This window comes from Panulirus ornatus, chromosome 16, assembly GCF_036320965.1.
Source record: "Panulirus ornatus isolate Po-2019 chromosome 16, ASM3632096v1, whole genome shotgun sequence".
NCBI lineage: Eukaryota > Metazoa > Arthropoda > Malacostraca > Decapoda > Palinuridae > Panulirus > Panulirus ornatus.
The window spans coordinates 48,225,416-48,251,030 of record NC_092239.1 but is presented as its reverse complement, the minus strand read 5'-3'; the positions used below and the strand labels follow the sequence as shown (position 1 = coordinate 48,251,030).

The 25,615-nt window shown below is 39.6% G+C and overlaps 1 protein-coding gene across 1 annotated transcript in view; it reads right to left on the bottom strand.

The window, feature by feature from the left end:
• LOC139753936 (probable glutamate receptor) overlaps window positions 1-25,125 on the bottom strand; it is a 48,937-nt gene extending 23,812 nt beyond the window's left edge. Inside the window, exon 1 of the mRNA XM_071670896.1 lies at window positions 24,953-25,125. Within this exon, the coding sequence (XP_071526997.1) occupies window positions 24,953-25,125 (173 nt within the window). The remainder of the gene's footprint in view (window positions 1-24,952) is intronic.
• Between the last annotated feature and the right edge of the window lie 490 nt (window positions 25,126-25,615).

Here is a 25,615-nt window from a genome sequence, read left to right as displayed (position 1 = left end):
ACAACCATGGAGACATCACACACCCCTGCCGCAAACCTATATTCACTGAGAGCCAATCACTTTACTCTCTTCCTACACGTACACATGCCTTACATCCTCGATAAAAACTTTTCACTGCTTCTAACAACTTGCCTCCCACACCATATATTCTTAATACCTTCCACAGAGCATCTCTATCAACTCTATCATATGCCTTCTCCAGAGTCATAAATGCTACATACAAATCCATTTGCTTTTCTAAGTATTTCTCACATACATTCTTCAAAGCAAACACCTGGTCCACATATCCTCTACCACTTCTGAAACCACACTACTCTTCCCCAATCTGATGCTCTCTACATGCCTTCACCCTCTCAATCAATACCCTACCATATAATTTACCAGGAATACTCAACAAACTTATACCTCTGAAATTTGAGCACTCACCATTATCCCCATTGCCTTTGTACAATGGCACTATGCACACATTCCGCCAATCCTCAGTCACCTCACCATGAGTCATACATACATTAAATAACCTTACCAACCAGTCAATAATACAGTCACCCCCTTTTTTAATAAATTCCACTGCAATACCATCCAAACCTGCTGCCTTGCGGGCTTTCATCTTCCGCAAACCTTTACTACCTCTTCTCTGTTTACCAAATCATTATCCCTAACCCTCTCACTTTGCACACCACCTTGACCAAAACACCCCATATCTGCCACTCTATCATCAAACACATTCAACAAACCTTCAAAATACTCACTCCATCTCTTTCTCACATCACCACTACTTGTTATCACCTCCCCATTTGCGCCCTTCACTGAAGTTCCCATTTGCTCCTTTGTCTTACGCACTTTATTTACCTCCTTCCAGAACATACATACATATATATATATATATATATATATATATATATATATATATATATATATATATATATATATATATATATATATATATACATGTATATATACATATATATATTTTTTTCTTTTTTTTTCTTTTTTTTATACTTTGTCGCTGTCTCCCGCGTTTGCGAGGTAGCGCAAGGAAACAGACGAAAGAAATGGCCCAACCCCCCCCCCCATACACATGTACATACACACGTCCACACACGCAAATATACATACCTACACAGCTTTCCATGGTTTACACCAGACGCTTCACATGCCTTGATTCAATCCACTGACAGCACGTCAACCCCTGTACACCACATCGCTCCAATTCACTCTACTCCTTGCCCTCCTTTCACCCTCCTGCATGTTCAGGCCCCGATCACACAAAATCTTTTTCACTCCATCTTTCCACCTCCAATTTGGTCTCCCTCTTCTCCTCGTTCCCTCCACCTCCGACACATATATCCTCTTGGTCAATCTTTCCTCACTCATTCTCTCCATGTGCCCAAACCATTTCAAAACACCCTCTTCTGCTCTCTCAACCAAGCTCTTTTTATTTCCACACATCTCTCTTACCCTTACGTTACTTACTCGATCAAACCACCTCACACCACACATTGTCCTCAAACATCTCATTTCCAGCACATCCATCCTCCTGCGCACAACTCTATCCATAGCCCACGCCTCGCAACCATACAACATTGTTGGAACCACTATTCCTTCAAACATACCCATTTTTGCTTTCCGAGATAATGTTCTCGACTTCCACACATTTTTCAAGGCTCCCAAAATTTTCGCCCCCTCCTCCACCCTATGATCCACTTCCGCTTCCATGGTTCCATCCGCTGACAGATCCACTCCCAGATATCTAAAACACTTCACTTCCTCCAGTTTTTCTCCATTCAAACTCACCTCCCAATTGACTTGACCCTCAACCCTACTGTACCTAATAACCATGCTCTTATTCGCATTTACTCTTAACTTTCTTCTTCCACACACTTTACCAAACTCAGTCACCAGCTTCTGCAGTTTCTCACATGAATCAGCCACCAGCGCTGTATCATCAGCGAACAACAACTGACTCACTTCCCAAGCTCTCTCATCCCCAACAGACTTCATACTTGCCCCTCTTTCCAGGACTCTTGCATACACCTCCCTAACAACCCCATCCATAAACAAATTAAACAACCATGGAGACATCACACACCCCTGCCGCAAACCTACATTCACTGAGAACCAATCACTTTCCTCTCTTCCTACACGTACACATGCCTTACATCCTATATATATACATATATATATATATATATATATATATATATATATATATATATATATATATATATATATATATATATATATATATACATATATATAAATATATATATATATATATATATATATATTTATATATATATATTTTGCTTTGTCGCTGTCTCCCGCGTTAGCGAGGTAGCGCAAGGAAACAGACGAAAAAATGGCACAACCCACCCACATATATATGTATATACATACACTTCCATACACCCAAATATACATACCTATACATCTCAACGTATACATATATATACACCCAGATACATATACATATATACACATGTACATAATTCACATTGTCTACCTCTATTCATTCCCATCACTGCCCCGCCACACATGCAATAACAACCCCCTCCCCCCTCATGTACTCGAGGTAACGCTAGGAAAAGACAATAAAGGCCCCATTCGTTCACACTCAGTCTCTAGCTGTCTATAATGTTGCACCGAAACCACAACTCCCTTTCCACATCCTGGCACAACAGAACTTTCCATGGTTTACCTCAGACTTTTCACATGCACTAGTTCAATCCATTGACTCCCGTCGACCCCGGTATACCACATCGTTCCAATTCACTCTATTCCTTGCAAGCCTTTCACCTTACTGCATGTTCAGGCGCCGATCACTCAAAATCTTCTTTACTCCACCTTCCACCTGCAATTTGCTCTCCCACTTTTCCTCGTTCCCTCCACCTATGACACATATAACCTCTTGGTCAATCTTCCCTCACTTATTTTCTCCATGTTACTAAAACATTTCAAAAGACCCTGGTTCCGCTTTCTCAACCACACTCTTTTTATTAACACACATCTCTGTTACCCTATTATTACCTACTCCATCAAACCACATCACACCACATATTCTCCTCAAACATCTCATTTCCAGCACATACACCCTCCTCCGCACAACTCTATCTATAGCCCACGTCTCGCAACCATATAACATTGTTGGAACCACTATTCCTTCAAAGATAACCATTTTTGTTTTCCGAGATAGCGTTCTCGACTACCACACATTCTTCATCGCTCCCAGACCTTTCGCACCCTCCCCCACCTTATAATTCACTTCCGCTTCCATGGTTCCATCCGCTGCCAAATCCAATCCCAAATATCTAAAACACTTCAGTTCCTCCAACTTTTTCCATATATATATATATATATATATATATATATATTTTTTTTTTTTTTGCTTTGTCGCTGTCTCCCGCGTTTGCGAGGTAGCGCAAGGAAACAGACGAAAGAAATGGCCCAACCGACCCCCATACGCATGTATATACATATGTCCACACACGCAAATATACATACCTACAGAGCTTTCCATGGTTTACCCCAGACGCTTCACATGCGATGATTCAATCCACTGACAGCACGTCAACCCCGGTATACCACATCGATCCAATTCACTCTATTCCTTGCCCTCCTTTCACCCTCCTGCATGTTCAGGCCCCGATCACACAAAATCTTTTTCACTTCATCTTTCCACCTCCAATTTGGTCTCCCACTTCTACTCGTTCCCTCCACCTCCGACATATATATCCTCTTGGTCAATCTTTTCTCACTCATTCTCTCCAGGTGCCCAAACAATTTCAAAACACCCTCTTCTGCTCTCTCAACCAAACACTTTTTATTTCCACACATCTCTCTTACCCTTACGTTACTTACTCGATCAAACCACCTCACACCACACATTGTCCTCAAACATCTCATTTCCAGCACATCCATCCTCCTGCGCACAACTCTATCCATAGTCCACGCCTCGCAACCATACAACATTGTTGGAACCACTATTCCTTCAAACATACCCATTTTTGCTTTCCGAGATAATGTTCTAGACTTCCACACATTCTTCAAGGCTCCCAGGATTTTCGCCCCCTCCCCCACCCTATGATCCACTTCCGCTTCCAGGGTTCCATCCGCTGCCAGATCCACTCCCAGATATCTAAAACACTTTACTTCCTCCAGTTTTTCTCCATTCAAAATTACCTCCCAGTTCACTTGACCCTCAACCCTACTGTACCTAATAACCTTGCTCTTATTCACATTTACTCTTAACTTTCTTCTTTCACACACTTTACCAAACTCAGTCACCAGCTTCTGCAGTTTCTCACATGAATCAGCCACCAGCGCTGTATCATCAGCGAACAACAACTGACTCACTTCCCAAGCTCTCTCATCCACAACAGACTTCATACTTGCCCCTCTTTCCAAAACTCTTGCATTCACCTCCCTAACAACCCCATCCATAAACAAATTAAACAACCATGGAGACATCACACACCCCTGCCGCAAACCTACATTCACTGAGAACCAATCACTTTCCTCTCTTCCTACACGTACACATGCCTTACATCCTCGATAAAAACTTTTCACTGCTTCTAACAACTTGCCTCCCACACCATATATTCTTAATACCTTCCACAGAGCATCTCTAACAACTCTATCATATGCCTTCTCCAGATCCATAAATGCTACATACAAATCCATTTGCTTTTCTAAGTATTTCTCACATACATTCTTCAAAGCAAACACCTGGTCCACATATCCTCTACCACTTCTGAAACCACACTGCTCTTCCCCAATCTGATGCTCTGTACATGCCTTCACCCTCTCAATCAATACCCTCTCATATAATTTACCAGGAATACTCAACAAACTTATACCTCTGAAATTTGAGCACTCACCCTTATCCCCTTTGCCTTTGTACAATGGCACTATGCACGCATTCCGCCAAACCTCAGGCACCTCACCATGAGTCATACATACATTAAATAACCTTACCAACCAGTCAATAATACAGTCACCCCCTTTTTTAATAAATTCCACTGCAATACCATCCAAACCTGCTGCCTTGCGGGCCTTCATCTTCCGCAAACCTTTACTACCTCTTCTCTGTTTACCAAATCATTATCCCTAACCCTCTCACTTTGCACACCACCTTGACCAAAACACCCCATATCTGCCACTCTATCATCAAACACATTCAACAAACTTTCAAAATACTCACTCCATCTCTTTCTCACATCACCACTACTTGTTATCACCTCCCCATTTGCGCCCTTCACTGAAGATCCCATTTGCTCCTTTGTCTTACGCACTTTATTTACCTCCTTCCAGAACATATATATATATATATATATATATATATATATATATATATATATATATATATATATATATATATATATATATATATATATATATATATATATATATATATATATATATATATATATATACATATATACATATATATATATATATATATATATATATATATATATATATATATATATATATATATATATATATATATATATATATATATATATGTATATTTTGCTTTGGCGCTGTGTCCCGCGTTAGCGAGGTAGCGCAAGGAAACAGACGAAAAAATGGCACAACCCACCCACATATATATGTATATACATACACTTCCATACACCCAAATATACATACCTATACATCTCAACGTATACATATATATACACCCAGAGACATATACATATATACACATGTACATAATTCACACTGTCTACCTCTATTCATTCCCATCACTGCCCCGCCACACATGCAATAACAACCCCCTCCCCCCTCATGTACTCGAGGTAACGCTAGGAAAAGACAATAAAGGCCCCATTCGTTCACACTCAGTCTCTAGCTGTCATATAATGTTGCACCGAAACCACAACTCCCTTTCCACATCCTGGCACAACAGAACTTTCCATGGTTTACCTCAGACTTTTCACATGCACTAGTTCAATCCATTGACTCCCGTCGACCCCGGTATACCACATGGTTCCAATTCACTCTATTCCTTGCAAGCCTTTCACCTTACTGCATGTTCAGGCGCCGATCACTCAAAATCTTCTTTACTCCACCTTCCACCTGCAATTTGCTCTCCCACTTTTCCTCGTTCCCTCCACCTATGACACATATAACCTCTTGGTCAATCTTCCCTCACTTATTTTCTCCATGTTACTAAAACATTTCAAAAGACCCTGGTTCCGCTTTCTCAACCACACTCTTTTTATTAACACACATCTCTGTTACCCTATTATTACCTACTCCATCAAACCACATCACACCACATATTCTCCTCAAACATCTCATTTCCAGCACATACACCCTCCTCCGCACAACTCTATCTATAGCCCACGTCTCGCAACCATATAACATTGTTGGAACCACTATTCCTTCAAAGATAACCATTTTTGTTTTCCGAGATAGCGTTCTCGACTACCACACATTCTTCATCGCTCCCAGACCTTTCGCACCCTCCCCCACCTTATAATTCACTTCCGCTTCCATGGTTCCATCCGCTGCCAAATCCAATCCCAAATATCTAAAACACTTCAGTTCCTCCAACTTTTTCCATATATATATATATATATATATATATATATATATATATATATATTTATTTTTTTTTTGCTTTGTCGCTGTCTCCCGCGTTTGCGAGGTAGCGCAAGGAAACAGACGAAAGAAATGGCCCAACCGACCCCCATACGCATGTATATACATATGTCCACACACGCAAATATACATACCTACAGAGCTTTCCATGGTTTACCCCAGACGCTTCACATGCGATGATTCAATCCACTGACAGCACGTCAACCCCGGTATACCACATCGATCCAATTCACTCTATTCCTTGCCCTCCTTTCACCCTCCTGCATGTTCAGGCCCCGATCACACAAAATCTTTTTCACTTCATCTTTCCACCTCCAATTTGGTCTCCCACTTCTACTCGTTCCCTCCACCTCCGACATATATATCCTCTTGGTCAATCTTTTCTCACTCATTCTCTCCAGGTGCACAAACAATTTCAAAACACCCTCTTCTGCTCTCTCAACCAAACACTTTTTATTTCCACACATCTCTCTTACCCTTACGTTACTTACTCGATCAAACCACCTCACACCACACATTGTCCTCAAACATCTCATTTCCAGCACATCCATCCTCCTGCGCACAACTCTATCCATAGTCCACGCCTCGCAACCATACAACATTGTTGGAACCACTATTCCTTCAAACATACCCATTTTTGCTTTCCGAGATAATGTTCTAGACTTCCACACATTCTTCAAGGCTCCCAGGATTTTCGCCCCCTCCCCCACCCTATGATCCACTTCCGCTTCCAGGGTTCCATCCGCTGCCAGATCCACTCCCAGATATCTAAAACACTTTACTTCCTCCAGTTTTTCTCCATTCAAAATTACCTCCCAGTTCACTTGACCCTCAACCCTACTGTACCTAATAACCTTGCTCTTATTCACATTTACTCTTAACTTTCTTCTTTCACACACTTTACCAAACTCAGTCACCAGCTTCTGCAGTTTCTCACATGAATCAGCCACCAGCGCTGTATCATCAGCGAACAACAACTGACTCACTTCCCAAGCTCTCTCATCCACAACAGACTTCATACTTGCCCCTCTTTCCAAAACTCTTGCATTCACCTCCCTAACAACCCCATCCATAAACAAATTAAACAACCATGGAGACATCACACACCCCTGCCGCAAACCTACATTCACTGAGAACCAATCACTTTCCTCTCTTCCTACACGTACACATGCCTTACATCCTCGATAAAAACTTTTCACTGCTTCTAACAACTTGCCTCCCACACCATATATTCTTAATACCTTCCACAGAGCATCTCTAACAACTCTATCATATGCCTTCTCCAGATCCATAAATGCTACATACAAATCCATTTGCTTTTCTAAGTATTTCTCACATACATTCTTCAAAGCAAACACCTGGTCCACATATCCTCTACCACTTCTGAAACCACACTGCTCTTCCCCAATCTGATGCTCTGTATATGCCTTCACCCTCTCAATCAATACCCTCTCATATAATTTACCAGGAATACTCAACAAACTTATACCTCTGAAATTTGAGCACTCACCCTTATCCCCTTTGCCTTTGTACAATGGCACTATGCACGCATTCCGCCAAACCTGAGGCACCTCACCATGAGTCATACATACATTAAATAACCTTACCAACCAGTCAATAATACAGTCACCCCCTTTTTTAATAAATTCCACTGCAATACCATCCAAACCTGCTGCCTTGCGGGCCTTCATCTTCCGCAAACCTTTACTACCTCTTCTCTGTTTACCAAATCATTATCCCTAACCCTCTCACTTTGCACACCACCTTGACCAAAACACCCCATATCTGCCACTCTATCATCAAACACATTCAACAAACTTTCAAAATACTCACTCCATCTCTTTCTCACATCACCACTACTTGTTATCACCTCCCCATTTGCGCCCTTCACTGAAGATCCCATTTGCTCCTTTGTCTTACGCACTTTATTTACCTCCTTCCAGAACATACATATATATATATATATATATATATATATATATATATATATATATATATATATATATATATATATATATATATATATATATATATATATATATATATATATATATATGTATATTTTGCTTTGGCGCTGTCTCCCGCGTTAGCGAGGTAGCGCAAGGAAACAGACGAAAAAATTGCACAACCCACCCACATATATATGTATATACATACACTTCCATACACCCAAATATACATACCTATACATCTCAACGTATACATATATATACACCCAGAGACATATACATATATACACATGTACATAATTCACACTGTCTACCTCTATTCATTCCCATCACTGCCCCGCCACACATGCAATAACAACCCCCTCCCCCCTCATGTACTCGAGGTAACGCTAGGAAAAGACAATAAAGGCCCCATTCGTTCACACTCAGTCTCTAGCTGTCATATAATGTTGCACCGAAACCACAACTCCCTTTCCACATCCTGGCACAACAGAACTTTCCATGGTTTACCTCAGACTTTTCACATGCACTAGTTCAATCCATTGACTCCCGTCGACCCCGGTATACCACATCGTTCTAATTCACTCTATTCCTTGCAAGCCTTTCACCTTCCTGCATGTTCAGGCGCCGATCACTCAAAATCTTCTTTACTCCACCTTCCACCTGCAATTTGCTCTCCCACTTTTCCTCGTTCCCTCCACCTATGACACATATAACCTCTTGGTCAATCTTTCCTCACTTATTTTCTCCATGTTACTAAAACATTTCAAAAGACCCTCTTCCGCTTTCTCAACCACACTCTTTTTATTAACACACATCTCTGTTACCCTATTATTACCTACTCCATCAAACCACATCACACCACATATTCTCCTCAAACATCTCATTTCCAGCACATACACCCTCCTCCGCACAACTCTATCTATAGCCCACGCCTCGCAACCACATAACATTGTTGGAACCACTATTCCTTCAAAGATACCCATTTTTGTTTTCCGAGATAGCGTTCTCGACTACCACACATTCTTCATCGCTCCCAGACCTTTCGCCCCCTCCCCCACCTTATAATTCACTTCCGCTTCCATGGTTCCATCCGCTGCCAAATCCAATCCCAAATATCTAAAACACTTCAGTTCCTCCAACTTTTTCCATATATATATATATATATATATATATATATATATATATATATATATATATATATATATATATATATATATATATATATATATATATATATATATATATATATATATATATATATATATATATGTATATATATATATTTATTTTTTTTTTTTTTGCTTTGTCGCTGTCTCCCGCGTTTGCGAGGTAGCGCAAGGAAACAGACGAAAGAAATGGCCCAACCGACCCCCATACGCATGTATATACATATGTCCACACACGCAAATATACATACCTACAGAGCTTTCCATGGTTTACCCCAGACGCTTCACATGCGATGATTCAATCCACTGACAGCACGTCAACCCCGGTATACCACATCGATCCAATTCACTCTATTCCTTGCCCTCCTTTCACCCTCCTGCATGTTCAGGCCCCGATCACACAAAATCTTTTTCACTCCATCTTTCCACCTCCAATTTGGTCTCCCACTTCTCCTCGTTCCCTCCACCTCCGACACATATATCCTCTTGGTCAATCTTTCCTCACTCATTCTCTCCAGGTGCGCAAACAATTTCAAAACACCCTCTTCTGCTCTCTCAACCACGCTCTTTTTATTTCCATACATCTCTCTTACCCTTATGTTACTTACTCGATCAAACCACCTCACACCACACATTGTCCTCAAACATCTCATTTCCAGCACATCCATCCTCCTGCGCACAACTCTATCCATAGCCCACGCCTCGCAACCATACAACATTGTTGGAACCACTATTCCTTCAAACATACCCATTTTTGCTTTCCGAGATAATGTTCTCGACTTCCACACATTCTTCAAGGCTCCCAGGATTTCCGCCCCCTCCCCCACCCTATGATCCACTTCCGCTTCCAGGGTTCCATCTGCTGCCAGATCCACTCCCAGATATCTAAAACACTTTTCTTCCTCCAGTTTTGCTCCATTCAGACTTAGCTCCCAATTGACTTGACCCTCAACCCTACTGTACCTAATAACCTTGCTCTTATTAACATTTACTCTTAACTTTCTTCTTTCACACACTTTACCAAACTCAGTCACCAGCTTCTGCAGTTTCTCACATGAATCAGCCACCAGCGCTGTATCATCAGCGAACAACAACTGACTCACTTCCCAAGCTCTCTCGTCCACAAAAGACTTCATACTTGTCCCTCTTTCCAAAACTCTTGCATTCACCTCCCTAACAACCCCATCCATAAACAAATTAAACAACTATGGAGACATCACACACCCCTGCCGCAAACCTACATTCACTGAGAACCAATCACTTTCCTCTCTTCCTACACGTACACATGCCTTACATACTCGATAAAAACTTTTCACTGCTTCTAACAACTTGCCTCCCACACCATATATTCTTAATACCTTCCACAGAGCATCTCTATCAACTCTATCATATGCCTTCTCCAGATCCATAAATGCTATATACAAATCCATTTACTTTTCTAAGAATTTCTCACATACATTCTTCAAAGCAAACACCTGATCCACACATCCTCTACCACTTCTGAAACCACATTGCTCTTCCCCAATCTGTTACTCTGTACATGCCTTCACCCTCTCAATCAATACCCTCCCATATAATTTACCAGGAATACTCAACAAACTTATACCTCTGTAATTTGAGCACTCACTCTTATCCCCTTTGCCTTTGTACAATGGCACTATGCAAGCATTCCGCCAATCCTCAGGCACCTCACCATGAGTCATACAAACACTAAATAACCTTACCAACCAGTCAATAATACAGTCACCCCCTTTTTTAATAAATTCCTCTGCAATACCATCCAAACCTGCTGCCTTGCCGGCTCTCATCTTCCGGAAAGCTTTTACTACCTCTTCTCTGTTTACCAAATCATTTTCCCTAACCCTCTCACTTTGCACACCAACTCGACCAAAACACCCTATATCTGCCACTCTATCATCAAACACATTCAACAAACATTCAAAATACTCATTCCATCTCCTTCTCACATCACCACTACTTGTTATCACCTCCCCATATGCGCCCTTCATTCAAGTTCCCATTTGCTCCATTGTCTTACGCACTTTATTTACCTCCTTCCAGAACATCTTTTTATTCTCTCTAAAATTTAATGATACTCTCTCACCCAAACTCTCATTTGCCCTCTTTTTAACCTCTTGCACCTTTCTCTTGACCTCCTGTCTCTTTCTTTTATACATCTCCCACTCAATTGCATTTTTTCCCTGCAAAAATCGTCCAAATGCCTCTCTCTTCTCTTTCACTAATAATCTTACTTCTTCATCCCACCACTCACTACCCTTTCTAATCAACCCACCTCCCACTCTTCTCATGCCACAAGCATCTTTTGCGCAATCCATCACTGATTCCCTAAATACATCCCATTCCTCCCCCACTCCCCTTACTTCCATTGTTCTCACCTTTTTCCATTATGTACTCATTCTCTCCTGGTACTTCCTCACACAAGTCTCCTTCCCAAGCATTTCATAAACATATATATATATATATATATATATATATATATATATATATATATATATATATATATATATATATATATATATATATATATATATATATATATATATATATATATATATATATATATATGTATATATATATATATATATATGTATATATATATATATATATATATATATATATATATATATATATATATATATATATATATATATATATATATATATATATATATATATATATATATATATATATATACATATATATATATATATATATACATATATATATATATATATATATATATATATATATATATATATATATATATATATAAATATATATATATATATATATATATATATATATATATATATATATATATATATATATATATATATATATATATATATATATATATATATATACATATATATATATATATATATATATATATATATATATATATATGTATATATATATGTATATGTATTGGAGGTGGAAAGATGGAGTGAAAAAGATTTTGTGTGATCGGGGCCTGAACATGCAGGAGGGTGAAAGGAGGGCAAGGAATAGAGTGAATTGGAGCGATGTGGTATACCGGGGTTGACGTGCTGTCAGTGGATTGATTCAAGGCATGTGAAGCGTCTGGGGTAAACCATGGAAAGCTGTGTAGGTATGTATATTTGCGTGTGTGGACGTATGTATGTACATGTGTATGGGGGGGGGGGGGGGGGGGGGGGGTTGGGCCATTTCTTTCGTCTGTTTCCTTGCGGTACCTCGCAAACGCGGGAGACAACAAAAAAGGGAACAGAGAAGGGGCCTAGGTGAGGATATTCCCTCAAGGGCCCAGTCCTCTGTTCTCAACGCTACTTCGCTAATGCGGGAAATGGCATATAGTATGAAAGAAAAAGAAAAGAATATATATATATATATATATATATATATATATATATATATATATATATATATATATATATATATATATTTTTTTTTTATACTCTGTCGCTGTCTCCCGCGTTTGCGAGGTAGCGCAAGGAAACAGACGAAAGAAATGGCCCCACCCCCCCCCCCCCATACACATGTATATACATACGTCCACACACGCAATATACATACCTACACAGCTTTCCATGGTTTACCCCAGACGCTTCACATGCCCTGCTTCAATCCACTGACAGCACGTCAACCCCGGTATACCACATCGATCCAATTCACTCTATTCCTTGCCCTCCTTCCACCCTCATGCATGTTCAGGCCCCGATCACAAAAAATCTTTTTCACTCCATCTTTCCACCTCCAATTTGGTCACCCTCTTCTCCTTGTTCCCTCCACCTCCGACACATATATCCTCTTGGTCAATCTTTCCTCACTCATCCTCTCCATGTGCCCAAACAACTTCAAAACACCCTCTTCTGCTCTCTCAACCACGCTCTTTTTATTTCCACACATCTCTCTTACCCTTACGTTACTCACTCGATCAAACCACCTCACACCACACATTGTCCTCAAACATCTCATTTCCAGCACATCCATCCTCCTGCGGGCAACTCTCTCCATAGCCCACGCCTCGCAACCATACAACATTGTTGGAACCACTATTCCTTCAAACATACCCATTTTTGCTTTCCGAGATAATGTTCTCGACTTCCACACATTCTTCAAGGCCCCCAGGATTTTCGTCCCCTCCCCCACCCTATGATCCACTTCCGCTTCCATGGTTCCATCCGCTGCCAGATCCACTCCCAGATATCTAAAACACTTCACTTCCTCCAGTTTTTCTCCATTCAAACTCACCTCCCAATTGACTTGACCCTCAACCCTACTGTACCTAATAACCTTGCTCTTATTCACATTTACTCTTAACTTTCTTCTTCCACACACTTTTCCAAACTCAGTCACCAGCTTCTGCAGTTTCTCACATGAATCAACCACCAGCGCTGTATCATCAGCGAACAACAACTGACTCACTTCCCAAGCTCTCTCATCCCCAACAGACTTCATACTTGCCCCTCTTTCCAAAACTCTTGCATTTACCTCCCTAACAACCCCATCCATAAACAAATTAAACAACCATGGAGACATCACACACCCCTGCCGCAAACATACATTCACTGAGAACCAATCACTTTCCTCTCTTCCTACACGTACACATGCCTTACATCCTCGATAAAAACTTTTCACTGCTTCTAACAACTTTCCTCCCACACCATATATTCTTAATACCTTCCACAGAGCATCTCTATCAACTCTATCATATGCCTTCTCCAGATCCATAAATGCTACATACAAATCCATTTGCTTTTCTAAGTATTTCTCACATACATTCTTCAAAGCAAACACCTGATCCACACATCCTCTACCACTTCTGAAACCAGACTGCTCTTCCCCAATCTGATGCTCTGTACATGCCTTCACCCTCTCAATCAATACCCTCCCATATAATTTACCAGGAATACTCAACAAACTTATACCTCTGTAATTTGAGCACTCACCCCTTATCCCCTTTGCCTTTGTACAATGGCACTACAAAAAATGCCGCATTCCGCCAACCCCCAGCACCTCACCATAAAGCCCATCCATACATTAAATAACCTTACCAACCAGTCAAAAATTTAACAGTCACCCACCCCCTTTTTTTAATAAATTCCCCACTGCAAAAAACCTTTCCCAAAACCTCCCTCCCTGCCGCTTCCATCTTCCGCAAAGCTTTCACTACCTCTTCCTGTTTACCAAAATAAATTTTTCCTTTATCCCTAACCCTCTCACTTTGCACCCCCCACCTGGGGACCAAAACACCCTATATCTCCACCTATCATCAAACACATCAACAAACCTTCAAATACTCCCCCCAAATTCCATTCCTTCTCAAATCACCCACTACTTTTATCACCCCCCAAAAATTTGCCCCTCACTGATTCCCCCATTTGTTTCCCTTTTTTTAAAAACCACATTATTTACCTCCTTCCAAAAACATCTTTTTATTCTCCTAAAATTTAATGATCCCTCTCTCACCCCCCCCTCCCCCATTTCCCCCTTTTTTTTCACCACTTTGCAACCTTTCTTTTTTTTGACCTCCTGTCCCCTTTATTTTTTTTAAACATCTCCCCACTAAATTGCATTTTTTTTTCCCCGGGCAAAAATCATCCAAATGCCTCTCCCCTCTTTCACTAAAAACTCTTACCTTCTCATCCCACCACTCACATACCCTTTTTTTAATCAACAAACCCCCCCCTCCCACTCTCTTTTTTCATGCCCCCAAAACAACTTTTGGGGCAATTCCCATCACGATTCCCAAAATACATCCCATTTCCCTCCCCACCTTTTTCCCCCTTTCTTCCAAAAATTTTTTCTCCCACCTTTTTCCAATCTGTTTCTCCCCTTTCTCTCTCCTGGTTTCTTTTCCCCACACAGGTCTCCTTCCCAAACTCACCTACTCTACCACCCTCTTCAAAACCCCCAAAATTCCCCTCTTCTTTTTCCCGAAAAACCCAAACAAATCTTCACCTTACCTCCACAAGATAATGATCAAAAATCCCACCAGTGACCCCCTCAGCACATTAACATTTCCAAAAATTTTTCCCCTTTTCGCAAGCCTTGGTCAAAATTTTAAAAACGATAATCCAATAACGCTCTCTGGCCATCTCCCTACTTACAATTAAGTATACTTATGTATAAATCCTCCCATTTAAAAAAAAACCCGGGGATTCCCATCATCCAATCCCCCTTTTCCCCGCACATAAATCTACAAGCTCTTCACCATTTTTCCCTTTAACAACACTGAACCCCCCCCATGTAAAAAAAACCAAATTTATTTTTTCCCCTCAAACTTTCCACATTACCACCATGCATTCAAATCACACCCATCACTAAAACCCGGGGCCTCGTGCACAAAACCACTTTAAAACACTCATTCAGGCCTCCCAAAAGACTTGCCTCCTTATCTTTCTTCTCTATGCCCAGGTTTAAATGCACCAATAATCACCCACCCCCCTCCTCCAACAACTTTCAGTTTACCCCATATTAATCGAGAATTTTTACTTTCTTAAAACCTAACACATCCCCCCCACAACTCCTGTTTCAGAGTATTGCTACTCCAATTTTCCCATGCTCTTGACCTCTCAACTTGCTGACTTACCCCTGACTTTAACTCCCCAGCTAACATTCCCAAACCGAACTCTTTTTCCCCCTTTATACCCTCTGAGCTTTCTTTCATCACTCCTCATAGCCAAAACATCCAGGTTTCCTTTCCTTTCCTCAAACAAAACTACCATATCAACATCCAACTCCACCACCTAACCACCACCCCTCCCTCTCTCTCTTCTTCACCCGCATCTCTCTTCTTACTCTCTCTATCTTACTCCTCTCCCTATCCTATCGCCCATCCCAATCATCCCTCCTCGCTTAGCCTCATGCCCTCTCCCATCCCTCTCACTCCCTTTTTTCCTATTATCCGTCCTTTCCGAATCTCATCAACCTACCTAACAATCAAACTCATTCCTTTGTCCCACATCTTGGTTACATCCACACACATTTATGACACCCCACTCTGAGCCTATTCGAGGAGGATGGCACTCCCCGCGTGACTTCCTTCTTCTTTCTGTTTCACCCCATATTTAAAAGTTAATAACAAGGAGGGTAAGGAATTCTGGCCCCCCGTCCCGTACCCCTCAAGTCGCTTTCGACGACAAAACCGCGAGGAATATACTTGGTTAGTATACTTTCAACCCTTTCCCAATTTATAACATACATATAAAATATACATAATAAAGTACACATACACGACGACTTACACATACATAACACATAAACACACACACACATACCCAAACATATGAATACATATAAAATGGTAAGAAACCAATTTAGAAAACTGAAACTTCTACTTGAAAGAATGAAAAAAATAATTTCACATAATGGTATCAACCTCTTTGGCAAGGAAAAAAGGAAATGTATAATTTATTTACGACAAAAAATATAAATAAATATCTAAATACTATAAATATAAAAATTAAATAATAATATATAAATATAATATAAATTATATATATTCACATAAGATCCACTGGGAAAAGTAAAAACAACGATAAGTATTCCCAATTGCACATTCGTGTAATAAGTCAATCATCCAGGGAGACAAAGAAAAATAAAACAGGTCAGCTAGATATACATGGGGAGATACGACGCAAAGGAAGCCATATGGTAAACATAAGATTTCCAAACAACGAAGGAGCGTTACATAAACTATATCATTATAAACAAATTATGTCTGCACTAAGATAACTAAATTGTAAAGACCTTACCACTGATATCAGATTAAATTCATTAGGGTGTAATTCTGATAGACATCTTCAACAATTAACAAAGTATCGTCGAATCGACATAGTCAAAATCAGAATGGCAATAAAAACCCCGACAGAAAACATAGTAGCATGAGTTTTTTGAATTGCAATTCAAACAACCCGTATATGATTCTTATTGTTCCCGTTCATATACTAAATCAAGAAAGCTTATACTTACTAACCAGAAAAAAAAATCCATACTATTCTTCCAACATTAAATTCATTACAAATCCCCTACCACAATTGTAAAACCTTTATAAAGAAGCATCCAGAGGGGAATATCTCTTGAGTGAATGACCCTGCTTAACATATTCATTATAATAGATGTATTATGTATGCTTAGAAGGTAGACATTTACCATTAAAGGATTTAAGGAACAAGTGTAAGTAAAAGGAAAAACCATGATGAGAAAAGGGAGAACTACACTGATTCTTAGCATCAATGGGAGGTATAAGGTATGCCTCAATACTATAAAATATTTCTTTCTTTGCAACTTAACGTTCAGGATGACTTGGTGTCAAATGGAGTGGTTTGAGGGGCTCAAGTCTATAAATTTGAACATCTATAGCTAACTTAATGGGATGTATGGCTATTACCATTTATTATCGATTGCATGATCCATGATCAGAGGATACTAAAGTATAAAATATAGTTAAAATGCAGTTACAGTAAAACCTAAACCATGTAAGTGCTTCATATATCCATTATTTACTCACACAAAACAAGATAGAGTTTTAAGAATAACATTATATTCTAATCTATTGTCCATCGGGGCATTACTTATTTGCAAAACCAATTTCACATTGAGTGGATTTTGAGAATAAACATTTCTATGGGTATCTAATTAAAGTACCCTACAAGCTTTAATTTGATAAAATCCCTTAAATATTTACAAAGAAAGATCATATTTATTAGAGTTGAGTCCACATCTCCCCATGAACCCTAAGAAACTTTTAGATAACTCCCCTTTTGATAGTGATTTTACTTACTGTCTAATTTCCCCCTTCCCAAGTTCCGATAAATCCTTTAATTAAAAGTTTGCCTTCAGCTACAATAATACTGTAAACAAAAATATCTGTAATAGTCAGGAATTCCACTCCACACCAGACAAATTCCTCCTTGGATAGCATCTATAAAGTGCCTTATGGAAAATAGATAACCGTTTGTAGATGTAGGGCAGGATCAGGTAAGGATCTTCTGCTAGACCCATAATTATTAAGTAACATAAATATATAATACGACAAGAAAGCGGTTGCCATTAATTTCTAAATCACGTAAAAAGGCTATGATCATAGAAGTTGACTGGAGTGATGGCCAATCTCAAGTTAACTCTAGACTCAATTACCAACGATATAAAATCATTGAAACTTCCCATTAACAAATACACAAAGAATTATAATCTTAATATTAGCGATGGTCAATACAAATTATATAACATTTTTTGTTGATAAAATTTGTAAAATTATAAATTTATGAACGCATGGTGTCTGTCTTTGAACCACATGTTTTTATAGAATGGCGGTCCTTAAAGCTTCGGACTCCTTGCGATATAAACTCAAATGACTGGTTATATTTCTTTGCATGCTACTCCCCCTGATGATATCTGATTATTTACATACGAAAGTACACATGGGAACTTATCGTGTACAATTTTCCCCCCTGGACTCAGGAATATCTTAATCACGCGCAAAACTGTGATTCTTTCCAATATATATATGTATCAATATATATATATATATATATATATTGGATATATATATATATATATATATATATATATAAATATATATATATATATATATATATATATATATATATATATATATATATATATATATATATATATATATATATATATATATATATATATAATATATATATATATATATATATATATATATATATATATATATATATATATATATATATATATATATATATATATATATATATATATATATATATATATATATATATATATATATATATATATATATCACTCTCGTGGAGTGAGTATTTTGAAGGTTTGTTGAATGTGTTTGATGATAGAGTGGCAGATATAGGGTGTTTTGGTCGAGGTGGTGTGCAAAGTGAGAGGGTTAGGGAAAATGATTTGGTAAATGGAGAGGAGGTAGTAAAAGCTTTGCGGAAGATGAAAGCCGGCAAAGCAGGAGGTTTGGATGGTATTGCAGTGGAATTACTTAAAAAAGGGGGTGACTGTATTGTTGACTGGTTGGAAAGATTATTAATGCATGTACGATTCATGGTGAGGTGCCTGAGGATTAACTGAATGCGTGCATAGTGCCATTGTAAAAAGGTAAAGGGGATAAGAATGAGTGCTCAAATTACAGAGGTATAAGTTTGTTGAGTATTCCTGGTAAATTATAAGGGAGGGTATTGATTGAGAGGGTGAAGGCATGTACAGAGCATCAGATTGGGGAAGAGCAGTGTGGATTCAGAAGTGGTAGAGGATGTGTGGATCAGGTGTTTCCTTTGAAAAATGTATGTGAGAAATACTTAGAAAAAGAAAAGGATTTGTATGTAGCATTTATGGATCTGGAGAAGGCATATGATAGAGTTGATAGAGATGCTCTGTGGAAGGTATTAAGAATATATGGTGTGGGAGGCAAGTTCTTAGAAGCAGTGAAAAGTGTTTATCGATGATGTAAGGCATGTGTACGTGTAGGAAGAGAGGAAAGTGATTGGTTCTAAGTGAATGTAGGTTTGCGGCATGGCTGTGTGATGTCTCCATGGTTCCATTTGTTTATGGATGGGGTTGTTAGGGAGGTGTATGTAAGAGTTTTGGAAAGAGGGGCAAGTATGAAGTCTGTTGTGGATGAGAGAGCTTGGGAAGTGAGTCAGTTGTTGTTCGCTGATGATGCAGCGCTGGTGGCTGATTCATGTGAGAAACTGCAGAAGCTGGTGACTGAGTTTGGTAAAGTGTGTGAAAGAAGACAGTTAAGAGTAATTGTGAATAAGAGCAAGGTTATTAGGTACAGTAGGGTTGAGGGTCAAGTCAATTAGGAAGTAAAGTGTTTTAGATATATGGGAGTGGATCTGGCAGCGGATGGAACCATGGAAGCGGAAGTGAATCATAGGGTGGGGGAGGGTGCGAAAATCCTGGGAGCCTTGAAGAATGTGTGGAAGTCGAAAACATTATCTCGGAAAGCAAAAATGGGTATGTTTGAAGGAATAGTGGTTCCACCAATGTTGTATGGTTGCGAGGCGTGGGCTATGGATAGAGTTGTGCGCAGAAGGGTGGATGTGCTGGAAATGAGATGTTTGAGGACAAAATATGTGGTGTGATGTGGTTTGATCGAGTATGTAAAGGTAAGAGAGATGTTTGGAAATAAAAAGAGTGTGGTTGAGAGAGCAGAAGAGGGTGTTTTGAAATGGTTTGGGCACATGGAAAGAATGAGTGAGGAAAGATTGACAAAGAGGATATATGTGTCAGAGGTGGAGGGAACGAGAAGTGGGAGACCAAATTGGAGGTGGAAAGATGGAGTGAAAAAGATTTGAGTGATCGGGGCCTGAACATGCAGGTGGGTGAAAGGCGTGCAAGGAATAGAGTGAATTGGAACGATGTGGTATACCGGGGTCGACGTGCTGTCAATGGATTGAAGCAGGGTATATGAAGCGTCTGGGGTAAACCATGGAAAGTTGTGTGGGGCTTGGATGTGGAATGGGAGCTGTGGTTTTGGTGCATTATTACATGGAGATATCACACACCCCTGCTGCAAACCTACATTCATTGAGAACCAATCACTTTCCTCTCTTTCTACACGTACTCATGCCTTCCATCCTCGATAAAAACTTTTCAATGCTTCTAACAACTTGCCTCCCACACCACATATTCTTAATACCTTCCACAGAGCATCTCTATCAACTCTATCATATGCCTTCTCCAGATCCATAAATGCTACAAACAAATCCATTTGCTTTTCTAAGTATTTCTCACATACATTCTTCAAAGCAAACACCTGATCCACACATCCTCAACCATTTCTGAAACCACACTGCACTTCCCCAATCTGATGCTCTGTACATGCCTTTACCCTCTCAATCAATACCCTCCCATATAATTTACCAGGAATACTCAACAAACTTATACCTCTGTAATTTGAGCACTCACTCTTATCCCCTTTGCCTTTGTACAATGGCACTATGCACGCATTCCGCCAATCCTCAGGCACCTCACCATGAGTCATACATACATTAAATAACCTTACCAACCAGTCAACAATACAGTCACTCCTTTTTTAATAGATTCCACTGCAATACCATCCAAACCTGCTGCCTTGCCGACTTTCATCTTCCGCAAACCTTTTACTACCTCTTCTCTGTTTACCAAATCATTTTCCCTAACCCTCTCACTTTGCACACCACCTCGACCAAAACACCCTATATCTATCACTCTATCATCAAACACATTCAATAAACTTTCAAAATACTCACTCCATCTCCTTCTCACATCACCACTACTTGTTATCACCTCCCCATTAGCCCCCTTCACTGAAGTTCCCATTTGCTCCCTTGTCTTACGCACTTTATTTACCTCCTTCTAGAACATCTTTTTATTCTCCCTAAAATTTAATGATACTCTCTCACCCCAGCTCTCATTTGCCCTCTTTTCACCTCTTGCACCTTTCTCTTGACCTCCTGCCTCTTTCTTTTATACATCTCCCACTCAATTGCATTTTTTCCCTGCAAAAATCGTCCAAATGCCTCTCTCTTCTCTTTCACTAATAATCTTACTTCTTCATCCCACCACTGACTACCCTTTCTAATCAACCCACCTCCCACGCTTCTCATGCCACAAGCATCTTTTGCGCAATCCATCACTGATTCCCTAAATACATCCCATTCCTCCCCCACTCCCCTTACTTCCATTGTTCTCACCTTTTTCCATTCTGTACTCAGTCTCTCCTGGTACTTCCTCACACAAGTCTCCTTCCCAAGCTCACTTACTCTCACCACCCTCTTCACCCCAACATTCACTCTTCTTTTCTGAAAACCCATACAAATCTTCACCTTATCCTCCAGAAGATAATGATCAGACATCCCTCCAGTTGCACCTCTCAGCACATTAACATCCAAAAGTGTCTCTTTCGCGCGCCTGTCAATTAACACGTAATCCAATAACGCTCTCTGGCCATTTGTCCTACTTACATACGTATGCTTATGTATATCTCGAATTTTAAACCAGGTATTCCCAATCACCAGTCCTTTTTCAGCACATAAATCTGTAAGCTCTTCACCATTTCCATTTACAACACTGAACACCCCATGTATGCCAATTATTCCCTCAACTGCCACATTACTCACCTTTTCATTCAAATCACCCATCACTATAACCCGGTCTCGTGCATCAAAACCACTTTCTAACACACTCATTCAGCTGCTCCCAAAACACTTGCCTCTCATGATCTTTCTTCTCATGCCCAGGTGCATATGCACCAATAATCACCCATCTCTCTCCATCAACTTTCAGTTTTACCCATATTAATCGAGAATTTACTTTCTTACATTCTATCACATACTCCCACAACTCCTGTTTCAGGAGTACTGCTACTCCTTCCCTTGCTCTTGTCCTCTTACTAACCCCTGACTTTACTCCCAAGACATTCCCAAACCACTCACCCCCATATATATATATATATATATATATATATATATATATATATATATATATATATATATATATATATATATATATATATATATATATATATATATATATATATATATATATATATATATATATATATATATATATATATATATATATATATATATATTATATAATCTCTGGCAGTAATTTTCTGCCATTTGTCAAGAATATAAGTTTGCCGAAAACTCTAATGTATAGACAACGTTAAACTTGGCCATTTAAATAACTTAGTGTCTCTTGTGTACACAACCCTGCTTAACTTTTCATTTTAAATCCCCCTAGTCACTGGACTAATCCTTATGTTTTTGCTCTGTGGACTAATAGATCGATCCTTTGCTCACTATAACTACCATGCTGGATCCCGTAGTACATTTTGATCTCAAAGTATTCTGCGTCCCTGTTCACCACACTAGTCGTCCCTCTAGGTGGCCTACCAAATCAATCTCCATGCTCGCCATATCCCCTGTCACCTTCCGTTTATGTTATCCTGTCTACTAGAAATAAAATTACGACCAAAGATAACCTCATCACGGACCATTAAGTCTCATGATATTATCAGTCATGTCCTGTATCCCGACCTGCTGGAAGAAGTCCCATCGTCCTGCCTGCCTGGTGAGCCACTACACGTACCTCCCTGATCACCATACCCAACATGCCAGACCACGATCCGTCTTCCTGCTGGGCACCCCAGGTCCCATCACGGGGCTGCTTGTATATATACCTGATGATGGACACGTTTTATTTAAGAATTTCGTCGATGATGTAAATTCTGTCTAGGAAAAGTTTGTAGTCATATACAAGCTAATGGATAAAGGAACGAATTTCTAAGTATTACTGAAGGTATTGTTTCATTTTTTTTTTTTAAGTATTTCATATATTTCGTTATAACTGAAAAATCCTGCAAGAGTTGAAATTGGTATGATGACATCGAATAGAAAATATGTACGTCGGTTTGGCTCACTTCACAAAATTGAGCGTGGAATTCATTCATTTAAGACGAATGAGTTGTGAAAAGCTAAGAATGTGGACAGATTAGAAGACAATCAAAAGTAGGGCAAAGAAGGATTGGAATCGATCAGAGGAAAGTTGTATTGAAAGGATACCCCCATATATTTAGAATCATAGGAAAGTGATGCAATTGGTTGATCTGCGAGAGAAAATCATCTATTGCGTCACTGTGCCATCGTCTCAGAATGGAAGTGAGTACAGTCTGGTTGAGGGCCTCGCTCCAAAGGAATTTTTCATTCCATTTGTCGTCACTGTAATTTGAACATTCAGTTTTGTCTCCCTTACTTTTATACAGGGGCACTATACAAACATTCAACCAATCCTTAGGCACTTCATCACGAACCATCCATGCATGGAAAGTCCAAACTAACTAATCAACAACACAGTCATCCACTTTTTTTGTTTAGAAATTTGACCACAATCCCATACTCTACAGCCGCTTTAATGGATTTCATCTTACTAAACTCTCACCATCACTTCTCATTTTATTCACCAAACCAATCTCTCTGACTCCTTCACTTCACATACCTTCATGCCTGATACATCGACATATCCCAGATTTGCTCTCAATCAACACATTTAGCAACCCTTCCAAATACTCACTCCGTCTCGACCTCACCTCATCACCGTCACCCTCACCGACGACGCTCCCATTTGCTCTCTTCTTTATCTCACATTACTAACCACCTTCCAACACATTTTCTTATCCTCCCTGTAGTTTGCTGGTACTTTCACACCCCAGCTTACGTGAAATTGATGGCTTGTGAGAGATAGTGAAGCAGGTTTGGCATGAACCCCGTGAAGGAGAGTCGCCTTCCACCAGGGGCCTCAGGATCCTCCACTAACACAACTTCCTGTGTTGGAAACTCCTCCGCCGCCACCACCAGTGTTGGCCGCTCGGGAAATCTAAGAAGATTCATTGGTTGGTCGTGTTCGAAAATGGGTCATTGAAAAGTTTTATTTTTTCTGTACAATATTCCCATTTTCTTATACACATCATGAATATGGTGATTCATTTTGATTCTTATAAGAAAATCAGATTCAAAATGGATACGTTGATTTTATGAACTTCATAAGACTGACAATAAAGACACCTTTTGATAGATCTTAGTTACAACATGACCCGCGCAAGATCTAGATTTGAGACAAAGTTTAATCATAAGTGAGTATATAATGATGCACTCAGAGATCTCTTGGAATTAACAATAACAATGATCAAGATTACGAATAGAGAGAATATGACCGGTGACCAGGGTGAGGCATGACCCAGGGTAAGGTATGACCCAGGGTGAGGCATAACCCAAGGGCGAGGCTTGGCCCAGGGAGAGGCATGACCCAGGGTGAGGATTGACCCATGGTGAGCCGTGACCCAGGGTGCGGCCTGACCCAGGAAAAGCATGACCCAGGATG